This window comes from Brassica napus, chromosome C8, assembly GCF_020379485.1.
Source record: "Brassica napus cultivar Da-Ae chromosome C8, Da-Ae, whole genome shotgun sequence".
Lineage (NCBI taxonomy): Eukaryota > Viridiplantae > Streptophyta > Magnoliopsida > Brassicales > Brassicaceae > Brassica > Brassica napus.
This window is the reverse complement of record NC_063451.1, coordinates 32,918,824-32,932,950: the sequence shown is the minus strand read 5'-3', so window position 1 is coordinate 32,932,950 and position 14,127 is coordinate 32,918,824. Positions and strand designations below refer to the sequence as shown.

At 36.9% G+C, this 14,127-nt stretch overlaps 3 protein-coding genes across 4 annotated transcripts; 1 reads left to right on the top strand and 2 right to left on the bottom strand.

Moving 5' to 3' along the window:
* Positions 1 to 5,101: 5,101 nt before the first annotated feature.
* LOC106436290 (O-glucosyltransferase rumi homolog) lies at positions 5,102 to 8,098 on the bottom strand. 2 transcript variants are annotated; one of them, XM_022696888.2, is made up of 7 exons: positions 7,970 to 8,098; positions 7,616 to 7,807; positions 6,708 to 7,315; positions 6,351 to 6,543; positions 5,994 to 6,058; positions 5,707 to 5,917; positions 5,102 to 5,614 (listed from the first exon to the last, which is right to left on the bottom strand). In XM_022696888.2, exons 2-7 carry the CDS (start codon positions 7,793 to 7,795, stop codon positions 5,249 to 5,251), a joined length of 1,623 nt encoding a protein of 540 aa, XP_022552609.2. In that variant the 5' UTR covers positions 7,796 to 7,807; positions 7,970 to 8,098; the 3' UTR covers positions 5,102 to 5,248. The 2 variants fall into 2 exon arrangements, with proteins under 2 accessions (XP_022552609.2, XP_013732701.2); XM_013877247.3 differs by lacking the exon at positions 7,970 to 8,098 and having other exon boundaries at positions 7,616 to 7,942.
* A 1,653-nt stretch (positions 8,099 to 9,751) lies between these two features.
* Positions 9,752 to 11,019, top strand: LOC106436296 (heavy metal-associated isoprenylated plant protein 31). The gene is made up of 3 exons (XM_013877251.3): positions 9,752 to 9,900; positions 10,043 to 10,124; positions 10,458 to 11,019. Exons 1-3 carry the CDS (start codon positions 9,895 to 9,897, stop codon positions 10,790 to 10,792), a joined length of 423 nt encoding a protein of 140 aa, XP_013732705.1. The 5' UTR covers positions 9,752 to 9,894; the 3' UTR covers positions 10,793 to 11,019.
* On the bottom strand, positions 10,785 to 13,542 carry LOC106436295 (probable polygalacturonase). Its single transcript, XM_048766087.1, has 5 exons — positions 13,452 to 13,542; positions 12,847 to 13,188; positions 12,462 to 12,585; positions 12,124 to 12,369; positions 10,785 to 11,868 (listed from the first exon to the last, which is right to left on the bottom strand). The coding sequence occupies exons 2-5, from the start codon at positions 13,186 to 13,188 to the stop codon at positions 11,186 to 11,188; spliced, it is 1,395 nt and encodes a 464-aa protein (XP_048622044.1). The 5' UTR covers positions 13,452 to 13,542; the 3' UTR covers positions 10,785 to 11,185.
* Between the last annotated feature and the right edge of the window lie 585 nt (positions 13,543 to 14,127).

The window sequence follows — 14,127 nt, the reverse complement described above, 5'->3', positions numbered from 1 at the left end:
AATAACACTTATATAACCCTTATTAAGTGTCTTAGACTGATTATGAAGTCAAAAATTTGTTCCTTACCCTATAATAAACACTTTTCCGATTGTATGAACGAAATCCCCACAACATAAGAGAAACACTTATACACTTTAATGAACGGTAAAGGGAATATTTTCAATTCGTTTTGAAATTTTTTATTTCATGGTTTGTGCTCATCTATACAAAGAATCCTCAATGGTATGCATTACAATTGTATAAGAAATGAAATACGGCAAAAAAAATTGATGTTTTGAAACCCCAAACACTAGTTCCTCGGAATATTCCGACGGAATTCCGACGGATATTTTACTATCCGTAGGAATTTCCTCGGAATATTTTCATTTAACCGGATAGTATCCGTCGGACCCTAGGTTTTATAACCACGAGCCGCTTCTTCTTCCCCATTTCTCTCTTCTTCCTCTGCGCGACTCCTCCGGCGATTTCCCACTGAAATCCAGCGATATCTCCGGAGATCTCCCCCTTCTCTTACACAAATCATGTAAGGACCCTATCCCACTCTCTTAGGTTCTATTTGTTAGGTTTTTGTGTAGTTTTGATAGATTTTTGTTAGGGTGATTGGTTAGGATTGTGATTTGGTTGTATAATAGGTTTAGAATTGTGATTTGGTTGAATAATTTGTTTTGTTGAATTGATTTAGAATTTTTTTATAATTTTTTTATTTTTTTTGTATTTATAAAATCGATTTTTGTATATAAAATCGATTTTTGTATTTTACAAAACGATTTTTGTATATAAATTCGATTTTTTGGATTTTACAAAATGTTTTTTGTATATAAATTCGATTTTTTTGGATTTTACAAAACATTTTTGATATCTATAAAACTTTTTTTGTGATTAAAAACTATTATTTGGGATTTAAAATATATATATATATTATTAAAAAGATTTTTTGTAATTATTAAACTATTTTTTATTTATTAAAACTATTTTTTGTTTATTAGAACTATTTTTATATATTTATTAAACATTTTTAATATCTATAAAACTTTTTTTGTGATTAAAAACTATTATTTGGGATTTTGTTTTAAAATATATATATATATATATTATATAAATTTCTATATTTATTAAACATTTTTAATATTATTAAAACTATTTTTGTAATTATTAATCTATTTTTTATTTATTAAAACTATTTTTTGTTTATTAGAACTATTTTTATATATTTATTAAACATTTTTAATATCTATAAATCTTTTTTTGTGATTAAAAACTATTATTTGGTATTTTTTTTTTAAAAAAATTAATTTCTATATTTCTATATTTATTAAATATATTTTTTTAAATTTACAGGTCTCATGATGATCAGACCCGGCCTCGACAGCGTCGTGGTCGTGGTGGTACGGGGAGCCAGTCTCGGGATTCCATCCATTTTCAGGATTCCCCTTCGCCCCACAGCTCCTACCATACATCTCCCTCTGCTGCACCCGCTCCTGCTCCTCTCGCTCCCGCTGCTGCATCCGCTCCTGCTCCTCCGGGTCCTTCGGGAGTGATGAGTGTTGCGGAGTTGGTTCAAAAGCCCAAGCGTGACCATCTTCCCTATCTCACTCCGTATCCACATGGACGGGGTCAAACATGGTAATTAAACATTTTTTTTTTCTTTAAATTTGAATTCATTATTAACCGTTTGTTCTTTTTATTAGGTTCAACCGATCCGGGAACGGGATCAGCGCATGGATCAACCGTATGATGTACTCGGCCCTCGACAGGAGACATCCGACTTTCACTCACTTCCCTACCGACAAGCAGCATCTGTGGTTTCGTAAGTTTGCGGTAAGTATTCTAATTTTTTACTTATATTTTTAATCTTTAATATAAATTTTCTACTAATTGTGTTTTTTTTTTAGCAAGAGTTCAACTGGAATTCCGATGAGACGCTCTTTATCTATCACCACTTTGTCCATAAAGTTATGGACAACTATGGGAAACAGATCCACGAGTGGAAGAAGAAGTGGGAAATCAATAAGGTTCGATTTAATTTATTAAACAATTTTTTAATTTATTAAACTATTTTTAATTTATTAAACTATTTTCTTTTCTTTTTTATTAAAAGGTCCCAAAGTCGATGACCGACACGGTCTGGAAGAAGTTGTGTGCGCATTGGGATAAGGAAGAGACGAAAGAAACTTCTTCCACCAACTCCACCAACCGCAGGAGCGACCGTAAAGGGAAGGGCATCTACAAGCATAACTTGGGTGCTCAATCTATTGCCACTCTGGGAGATCGCATAGTAAGTTCAACCGCTTTTTCTTCAATTATTTGAGTTTCAGAATTTTAATTTATTGTACATTTCTTCTAATTTCTAATGTTTCTTTAATTTATGTTTTTTTCAAGGCGGAAGAAAATGATGGCGAGCCGGTTGATGATCTCGCCCTAATAAGGAGGGCGTATACCAACAAGAAGACCGGCCAGATTGATGACGGTCTTGTGAGGGACGTGGTCGACTTGGTCCAAACTCAGGTGGTAGACGAAGTGTCTCAGCTTCAAACCGAGGATGACGCTTTGACGGCTTCGACCAACTTGTCCCGGTTTCGAATCAACGAAATCGTTGAATCGGTAAGTTATTTTTTTTTAAAGTTCAATTTATTTATTTCTTGATTTTTATTTTATCATGAATTTATATTATTTAAATTTGGCTATTTATATTTCAGTCGGTTCCAAAGAAAAAGGGACGTTTGGCCGGTTTGGATCGTCGCTCCTGGTCGGCTGCTCCTTCTTCTGCACCACCGCCATATGTTGATCCAGAAATTCTTACGGCTCAGCTGAAGTACAAGGATGATCGGATATCTGCGTTAGAGACCCAGATGGCAGCTCAACAGGCGGGCTATGAGACACAGAAGAGGCTGAACGAGCAGATGATGGAGATGATGAAGAGGATGTACCCGAACGAGGTGTTCCCGAACATTCAAGACCCGTAGTTTTTTTTTTTTTACCAAAAACTCGGAATGTTTTATTTTTATTTGTAGAAGTTTGAATTATCTAATATGTTTTCAGTTTTAATTTTAATTTTATATTTTCGAATTTAAATTTCACAAATTTTAATTTAAAAAAAAAAATAATTTTTTTTAAAAAATTAATTTTCGAAATTCTGAGGAAAAGCACCCTCGGAAATTTCCGGCGACCTTTTCCTCAGAATAAGTCGTCGGAATTTTTAAAAAAAATCCGAGGGAATGTTCCTCGGAATTTTCCGACGGCCACGTTCCTCGGAAATTCCCGATGCAAATTCCGAAGAAGATTTCGTCGGAACTTCCGAGGATTGAACCATCGGAAATTTCCTCGGAATATACCGAGGAAGTCCTCCCTCGGTATATTCCGAGGAACTTTCCGACGATCTAGTGGTCCTCGGAGTTTCCTCGGAAATTCAGTTCCTCGGAATTCCGTCGGAAATTTCCGAGGGATTTCCGAGGAAAAATGAATTTCCGAGGAGTTATTTCCGACGACTTTTTTCGTCGGTATGTCGTCGGAATAGCCTTATTCCGACGACATACCGACGATTTTTTCTCTCAGTATGCCGTTGTTTTCTTGTAGTGATTATATAATAGAGTAGAAAATGAGTTTACTCTATATAGAGTAAGTTATGTTTTTTTTTGCTTCACTCTATTTTTCACTCTAAAATAGAGTACCATTGGAGTATAACTCAACTCTATTATAGAGTTACTCTGTTTTAGAGTGAAAAATAGAGTGAACCATTGGAGATGGTCTTAGTGCTTGTTTTCCTTGTGGAAAAGACTCTTATGACACTCCCTCTTCTTATTCCACTTTATTATTTTTCTTTTTCTTATTCCACTTTATTTTTTTTTTTCTTATTACACTTTATTTTTCCATTTACTTTTATCTTAAATTCTAAAATATATTAAAAAAATAATTGTCATAATAAATTAAATATAAAATTCTCAATCTTTTAAGATCCATTTTCATATATATATATATATATATATATATAAACAAATTAAGTGTAGAGTGGACACCAAAGCGTGGATAGTAGAATTATAAATTAGTTGTGGACGAAGGTCATTGACTGATACCTTTAAAAAATTATTCTTCACCATAGTCTCCGAGAAGGATAAACTCACGTAACCATGTTTCCACCATTACTCCCAACTGTCACCGGCACAGCCGACGCCACCACCATGATCGAGCGATTCCAACTCGCTAAAGGTCTTATCTTTCGAACCGATGTACACTGATCTGCTAGAGACTAATCCCGTGACCACATCCATTCCAACACAAATAGATCTCGATCTTCGATACTACAGTTCTGATCGAGCTCCGAAGGATAAGACAGTTCTGATCGAGTTGTCTTATCGGAGATCGAAAGCTAGTTGCGTTGGATTGGATGTGGTCACGGGGGAAGTCTCCAGCAGATCGGTGTACAACCGATCAAAATATGAGACCTTTCCCGAGTTAAAACCGAAATTCGATCATGGTGATGGCTTCGACGGTGCCGGTGACGGTGGGAGTAATGGTAGAAACGTGGTTATGTGGTTTTCTCCTTTCCGGGACTATGGCGAAGAACAAATTCTTAAAAATATCAGCCAACGACCTCCGTGTTAAAATGTCTATGTCCACTAGTTAATCTATAATTCTACTATCCGCGCTTTGGTGTCTACATTCATACTTATTTTTTTTACACATGTATATATATGAAAATTTAAAAGATAGAAAATTTATATATAATTTATCATGACAATTTTTTTGTTTAATATGTTTTAGATTTTGAAATAAAAAATAAATGAAAGCAAAGGTGGAATAAAATAATAATAACACAAAATATAAAAGAACACATGCCAACCTTCTCTTTTTCCTAAGAATATAATTGTCCAAAAACCCAGTCGAGCCTAAAAAAAACGTCTCACGTGGGAAGTACGTCTGAGTGTTAGAGAAATGTCTTAGAGACTAATAGCGAGTGGAGTGCCACAATTTCATTCATCATTTTTGATCTCCATAAGCCAAAGCGCGCACTGGCGACCAACTCATTCAGAAATAATGTATAAAGGGATAAAGGGACTAGGAGATAGTACTGTTTGCTACCACAGTACTCTCCATACAATTTGGAATATGATTATTTTACTACATCATGGATACAGTTCCGAAAAATATTTCTAATTTTTAAGCGTCTTCATGATAGAATAAAAACATCGACGGGTTTATATGCAAGTGCATTTTCCTCTACACAACAAAACTGTTAACGCAAAACTAACTTTACGAACGAGTCTGGTTATGCTTCCTCCAGTACTTACTCTCCCACTGTTCGATTCTTCTAGCCGTACTCTGCCTCCTTTTCAGTACCGAGAAAAACGACGCCGGATCATATGGAGGCGGCATGGTGCAAGGACCAGTCTCTGCAGGGTGTGTCACAAGCGATTCCATCATAAACTTCCGCTCATTACCATCCCTGGGGCACGCCATTGTCTCTGAGCAGAGCTCGGTGGAGTTCTTAGGAATCTCGGGTTTAAACCGGAGGAGTTTAGAGTATTGGGTTAGGAGATGGTACATGTAATCGTACACATAGTCCATCTTGAGTTCTTGTTGCACAAACTCACTCGCCTTCTTTCCTATGTCTTGTGCCTAGTGAGAAAGAAAAACAGCCAAGATAATACTTAGAACCGATATTCAATCAAAACAGTAACGAATGTGTGTAGTTTGAAGAATTGTCTTACCTTTAGCTTGTGCTGGTTGCCCCAATCGACGGCAAATTTAATGGATCGGCATTTGTCGTCTTCCTTGACGGGCCAATAATGTTGACCAGGTAACATACCTCGTGTGAAGAAATCGTAGTAATGAGGGTTCACTAGCAATGTCACCGAGTCACAAGCCAGAATGTACTTCTCGCTCACCGACCATGCAGACCCTTCTATGTAAATCTTGTATCTGCATCACAAGATTCTTGCATAACCCATTTGTTACATGCAAAAGGTTCCTCTAAAAGAGTTTACGTGCTAATTACCTGTGGTGGCATTGGCTTGCCAAGTCTGACTGCTTGTAACCTTCCTTTGATTCCCGGGCCCAGTCCTACAATGAACACACCAAGATAAAGCACGTAGAGAAATATATCTTAACATGGACAACACAACTCCAAAACTCCCAACTTTTTTTGCATCATAGTACATCAACTAGTAAGAATTAAACCAACCATATCAATACAAACAAGATGCCGAGACAGCTCATCCTCTGAGTTGCTCAAAAATATAATATAACACCACCAGATTTCGCTTAAGAACCAATCTTTAATAGAATCGAGGACCATCTTAAGTAGTTGAATCATAGAACAAGACCAATGTGAAATCGGCATAGATTCACTCACCTGTTGGTATAAACGAGCTTTCCAGTCATGCCCCTCGGAGACATTACACTTCATGAGATCCAGTCTTGTATCAGCGACTGTCGGATTCCCTTTCCAGTAAGCATAAGGCTCTCTGTTTACCCATTTGCTCCTCTGGTTGCCTTCCCTGAGCTCTTTCAACAAACTCTCCCATGGCTTTATATTCACCTCAGCCCTACAAAAACAATGCAACTCTCACAGTCACAGCTATTTCTTAAGCCACAAGTCACCACGTGGAGTTACTTTAGGGTTTCATTTGTTAAATCCAAAACTATTGTGGTCAAATTGCAAAAACTTTATAAGATATGGGTGCTCAGAGAAATAGGAAGAATCGTTTACCATCCCCAATAGGACCAATCAGGAAACACAATGTCGAGCGTCTCGTTGTTCCCACAGTAACGGAACAGAGGCGGTGGCGTTAACTGTTCAACTCCGCCGAACTCCACCGCCTTCACTACCGGCCAGTCAACGCAGTCAAACATCAGCTCGAGATCCGGAATCTTTCCCGGATATCTCCTTAGAAGCTGTACGAATCCCCAGATCGTGAACACGTCTCTCGTCTGAAAAGCCTCTCGGAGCTTCTCGACGTAGATCCTCCCGTCGATGATCGCAAGGCGGAAGTTCGCCGTCGCGTTGGCACGCTCCAACGCTTCCCTCGTGATCCCGGTCTTCTCCCACGGCCGTAGATCCTCGTGGATCCAGCGGAAGTAGTCGGGACACGTGGCGGGTGGAGATCGTCCGGAGTCATCTTCTCTGCTGCCGGGAAGGAGGCTCGTCGGATAGTTGTCCCTTGGGCAAGTTACAGTGGCGTTGTCGGAGAAAGCGGGGCAGTTTAGTTTGAACTCCTTTGGCTTTTCCGTTATTAGCTTAGTCGACTGAGGGTATTTTGGGGATTCACCAGCTTTTAGGGTCTCCGTCACTATCGCCGTTTCTTTCGCTATTAACACCTACGAAAAGAAGGTTAATAATAACTGAGTCGTTTTAGTAAATAGCGGTGGACAGTTATTAACTAAAACTAATCACGTGATTAAGATCCCATGTAGACACGTATCTAACTGTCCGTAACTTTGTTTGACGAAAAGTAATGGTGACACGAGAAATCTGGCGCCACCAATATCAAATTCCATGTGGCAAAACAGTTCCATCAAAAACAAAACAGGCCAAAACGACAAAATGGAGTGTCGTTTTGAAGAATTAGAAAGTAACAGAACAACAGGACACAAAGAATGTAATAAAAATGTGCATACGGAGGGATCGAGGAGGAGGCGCGTGGTGAGAAAAACGCCGAGGAGGAGGAAGAGGAAGAAGGAGAAGAAAGCGTAGGATCTGTTGGAAGCTCCGGCGCCGGTTTTGACAAGGGGAGACAAGATGGTGTCGAAATGACGAGAGTGCCCTCCCGATGATCCATACGACGGAGAGTTCCTCATCGTCCCTCCTTGCTGTTGCATGCCAAACAATGTGAAATCGACAGGTGAAATGAGAGAGGTCAGAGATTAGAGAGAGAAAGAAAAAGAGAGCTTTTTGTGAGGAAAACGAAAGGACAAAGGTTGCAGAATAATGTGAACCAAAACAAGAAAGGGTTGGTTAAACTTATTAATTACTTTTTTAATGTTTGCAAGACGTTGAAGGGTGTGCACCTCAAAATGTCCTTACTTCTTTTTAACCTTCTCGTTGTAATGGGAAACAAATTGTTTTATGATTTCCATTGTTTCGCAATGGTGGTTGTTATTTATTTGAAATTGAAATTGTAAACCGATGATAAGGCCTAGATCATGGCCAAGTTCTAGAAACTAGGCCCATGCCCAAAATAAATACCAAAACCTTTGTATTGTTTAAAGATGTGTGGGTTATCAGAACCAATCAAATGACATATCTATCTTTTTCCGGTTTGGTTCATTTATAAAAAAAGTGGCAGCAACTAACAAAACCGACTACCGAGCATTGATTTTGGACCACAATAAAGTACATTAGAGACAGATGTGATTTCGAGAAAACTGGACCCTTTTGTTTATTTTCCAAGTGCTTTGATCGACGATCTGGTTACGAGCTGTACTGGTCGGAGTTCACTGTTCAATAAAGGGTTTAACGGAAGCCTGATACATCACTATTATATAAAAAAGTGTTAATATGAGATCTTTTGAACTAGTTTTTCTTTTCAAAGTTAATGGACAATTAGGTGTCAAGAACTTTTGGGATATGTTGTCGTCAATTGCGGATTGTCAATACAAACGGTTACATATATATACCATAATCTTGGCTCCCCCTTGATTAAATGGAAACATAATGATGGAGAAAGGCAAATAAACGAATCATGAATGACAAAGTCTTTCTAGGAGTGCCCTCTTTGACAATTTTGAATTAAAGATCATGCTTAATCACTATATCATATTCCTATCTTAATCACAAATGCCACAAAAAAAAAAATTCAGTCTACGCTCTCACCTTTGGCATGTACCTTATTTCATTTCACAATATCATTCACAAAGAGTTATATTCAATAAGATATCGATGAAAGTCAAGTATCTATATTTGAAATGAGTTTGCCATCCGTTTTTTCTATGGTACTCAGAAACGCTCTTTGATGTTCACTACCTTTATCGAACAGTAATATAATGATTCATAATGCCTCCAACTCCAAGAAATTCATATAGTTGATGTAATAGACCTAATAAACCAAAAGATAATATAGTTTATAGGTTTATAGGTTTCTAGATTTTTGTTATTTTCCGAAATGATATTTCTCAATTATTTCAAAGTCATTATTTCTTTTTTAAAGTATATATATGTCGTGATAAGATTTGAAATAAGAAAGCGAAGGGTTCACAAATAATATCTTCTTTATAGTAGGGACTGCTTCTATTATCAACTTCAACTAACCATTTAGCGTTTATAAATTTAGCGGTGCCATATTATTCATGTAGGGCATATGTATATTACTCACTAACATTATATTAATTCACCAATAATCAATCTTGATACATCCATATAAACTGGATACATTTAAATGAAATGATGGTACCCAAACAAAATGGTTATGGTATGCGCTGGCTAAATACTTGAACTGTAAAATTGTGAGTCTGTTTAGTCATTTATCAAATGATTGTTTTGACTCGGACTGGTTTATTATCCAGGTTATTATACTTCCGGTTCTTGATTCTAACTTCTAGAACTCTAACCAGTATTGAGTGACAAAGAAAAATACAGGGTAATATTACAAGTGACTTGAAGAGAGTGAGAGAGCGATATGATTTGGATGGCAGAGAAGAAATCCTAAAGGCAAAAAGCTCACGCCTTTTATCTTACTATTTCACGCGTGCTGTGTTCTTCCCTTGTCTCCCCATTTCACAACCCAAGAACCCTTTCTATAATAACAAACACTATAGTAAATCTCATCAACATAATAATTTAAATTATTTTAAGTTTGCACACATACATAATGTACCTATATATATGCATACACAATATGGAACCTTTATATTCTGCTTCCTTCTCTATAACTGAGCACACTTGAGGGGAGTTTGTAAGCATGTCTGTGAGTATCTACTCCATTCCTATCTTCTTTCTTATTGTCCTTCGTTTTACAGTTGCAAATATATTTCCATGTATTTATAGAGACATACAAGGCTACAAATAAAGAAATATAATATTACATAACTGAGTTATATGTGTTGTAGATGACAGTGGAGATAAGAGTTCCAAACTTGGATTGTGAAGGATGTGCTTCTAAGCTTAAGAAGACTCTACTCAAGCTCAAAGGTATTGAAAGCTTTTTGAGTTTTAATCTTTATTCTGCTTACCTCAATCCAAGTAGAATTTTAGAACCAAAGTAAAACTAAATCTTATATGAATGTACTATGCATGGAACTATTATATATATATTCTTAATGTTGTGGTTCTTTTAACTTGGCTAAACAAATTCATTCAGCCAAACTAACAATTGGTTTGGTTCGCGATCGCGTATCTGGATTTGAACATCTCAACCAAAAGTTAACCATAGAACCGATCTAACTGGAAAATTGATTTCTCCAGTTCTTGCACGCGGTTGGATGTTTTAATAAGTTTATCCGGTTATTATTGGTTAACATGCAGGAGTGGAAGAAGTGGAAGTAGAGATGGAAAGCCAAAAAGTGACGGCTCGAGGATACCGGTTAGAGGAGAAAAAGGTATTGAAAGCGGTACGACGGGCCGGTAAGGCAGCTGAACCGTGGCCATACCGCTTAGGTAATAGCCACTTTGCGTCTTTCTATAAATATCCATCTTATGTGACCAACCACTATTACTCCGATGCCCACCGTACGGATCCCACCGGTGGTGTCCACACTTTCTTCCACACTCCGGCCGTTTACTCCGTTGCAGTGGCCGGCGATGAGATCGCGGCTTCGATGTTTAGTGATGATAATCCACATGCTTGTACCATTATGTAATCTATTTTCCATCATATACATAAAAATGTTTTCTTTGCACCTTTTTAAAACCAAGTGATTCCAAACCCCAGACCGTACTGGGAACTAAGTAATGTCTGGTACATGTGCTATTTAAGACATCTACCGTGGCCAACCACGAATTGTTCATCTTTGTCCACATTTGATTTTGATTTTTGATATTTTTCTTATTTTGTATTGAGAAAGTAAATCTAATACTTCTTCTTTTATATAGAATTCTTCAAAATGAAACTATGATATTTCATAATTATAATCCACATACTTAAAACGAATTCTAAATTTTAAAATTAATAGAGTTCTTCAAGATTATTTTTGTTATAACATCATAAGAAACTTTTATAATTCAGTTTCATGTTTCACTGACAATATTGCATATCAAAGATAACACTTGTTAAAGACAACACTTTCAATCGGAATCAAATCCGACGGAAACTTACAGTCCATATTCTTCTCAGGCAACAAACTACACGGCTCAGGCTTAACTCTGCTCGTAACTCCAGCCATATTGGTACAATTCCACTGCACCTCCTTAGGCTTAGCCGACAAAGTTATGTTCACATTCGAAATGCAAATACCCGTAAACGGATCTTTATCAATCCCAGCGAGACTAGCCGACATGGTAACGTTCTCAGCCGTCATATCACTGAAATTGATGTTAGAAACTTCGGGCAACGCCTTGGGATCGTACCCTTCGTCAGGATGCTGGTTGTAGTTTCCACTCATCCAGAAAACGTATTTCATCGTCTTCATCGTGAATCTCCTTGCGTAAATGTCCTTGACGTAAACGCCACGTCCCGCAGCGGTTTTGATTCTGACGGAGGATTCAGTGTTGATTAGTGTCACGTCTTCGATTCTGACGTCTTTGATTCCTCCCGACATCTCGCTTCCTAAGGCTACTCCTGCACTTTTCGGGGAGATGCATGTGAGCCGTCTGATCGAGAGTTGTTGAGTCGGCATTCCGAACTTTATTCCGTATTGGTCCCAACCACTTTTAACGGCGATGCAGTCGTCTCCGGATACTATGTAACAATCTTCGATCAGTGTGTTGGTGCATGAATCTGAAAAGAACCAAATCAGAAACAATGCCACGTGAGATTACAATATTGCCACGTGGGATAATATGCAAAACTATATAATATATTTAATAATGCCACTTAAGCATGGAGGGCTATAGACAATTTATCAAAAAAACTTATCTATATTCATATATATATATATATAATTACGTTTTGAAATTTTGGGTTGAAGACGCATGTTTCATTAGCTAGACCGGTCTGCACATATGACATAAACATTGTCACATAGGATAGTACCTGGATTGATTCCATCGGTGTTGGGAACATCAACGGGAGCGACAATGGTGATTGATTTGACGATGACGTTATTACAGTAGACAGGATGAATATGCCACGACGGAGAATCGACCAAAGTGATATTGGAGATCTGAATATTTTTGGAGAACAAGAGTTCGATCATATACGGTCTAGTCACCTTAAACTGCTTCTTTTTGAATTTATCCCACCAATACTGTCCCTGTCCGTTGATCGTCCCGTTGTTACCTATTAGAATTAGAGTCCCAAGTTCAATATATTAGTACCTTCCGGTTTACGGTGCGAACCAGAAATTTGCTGTGATTGTATCGGAAAATTACCGGTGATGACCACGTCGGTTAGGTTTGTACCGGAGATGAGACTGTTGAATCTCCCGGTTCCGGTTCCATCTCTTCCTTTTCCGTACGATGGCAGTGGAGCGACCACTGGCCATTCAGATTCATCCTGATGTTTGTCAAAACCGGAATCAGTAACTTAATTTACAGTAAACCTTCATGAATCGAACAGAACCGGATCCAATACAAGCCAAACCAGAAACTAATATAAAAGCCAGATCTTCTACCAATTTTGCTTTGATTGGAGATGTATTTACGATACTATAACATTAATATAATAGATTTTCTAGATTTTATACATTACTTTGGTTACTATTATTATTCTTTATAATTAGAAAATTGAAAACCCGTATAGAACATAGTGAGTTACCTGAGATGCAAGGATGGTGGCACCTTTTTGGATGAACAATGTGAAGTGGCTGGTTAGGTTAAAACTTCCGGTGAGCCATTTTCCAGGAGGAACTACGAGTTGAGCTCCACCGTAGCTCGCCAGGTGGCTGAGGTTGCTTATGGCCGTTTTGAACGCTTTCGTATTAGAAGTTTTCCCATCTCCAACTCCTCCAAAATCAGTTATTACCGCCTTGTGTTTCCGGCAATTTAATGCAGAAAACTCAATCCCGGAATACGCCGAAGGATGGTGGCTACGTGATTCAATCGTCGGGAAACGGAATATAGCCAAAAGGACTAATATACCAAACACTAGCCTAATCATCTACACAAGATAATAGAAACATGCAAGAAGAAGATTAATATCTAAGAAGATGTTGGATATGAAAACTAATCAAACTAATAGTTTCATAAGGATATTCGATATTTTATTGTATTAGATGATTTTGTTATAATCAAAACTTATAGAAGCTACGCAATATTCATCATCTAAAGAGCGGTTTATAATACATACTAGCGGATATATAAAACTACGAACTTCGGCAGAAAATATATAACAGTGTTTCTCTAACAAGAATTTTTCTTTACCTTGAGATATTTGAAGTAGCAAAGGAAAAACGTAGCAAAGGAAAAACGTAGCAAAGGAAAAACAGAAGAATGTCTTCCTTCTGGTTTGATTGTTTGTGGAAAATGAATACGACAGAGTAATATTTATAGAATTCAAAAAGATATAAGAATGCCAAATAAGGATTATTAAATATTTTTTTTCCGAATTTTGAATTCACGTAGATAATTGTTAAATAAATTGTGATATTGTAAATTAGCAAGTTTGCTTATAAAATAACTGAAATGTCTAAACAAGGAAGTAAAAATCGAAACGCCCTATATATATCTTAAATTTAGTGCAATTATATCCATAATACAATTCTAAAGTTGACCTCATCTAGAATATTGGGATAAGTACTCAGCCTAATTCTTACCACATTTACATTTTGACCACTAGATCTGAAGATATATGTTATTAAATGCTAGATTTTAATCATTTTATACCTTTGACAAAATTGGAAAAGTATCCAAATTATATTTTCAGTTTAATTTATTGACTATTTAGATGTATCCTAATTATATTATTGGTGGAAAACAGTGTGCATTTTATTGAACTTTACTCTATTGGTTAACAATAAAATTATCAGTTATAGTTTTGTACTATAACTATGTACGGAATCGTTGACAAAATCATTTATTTTGAAATAATACATAAAAT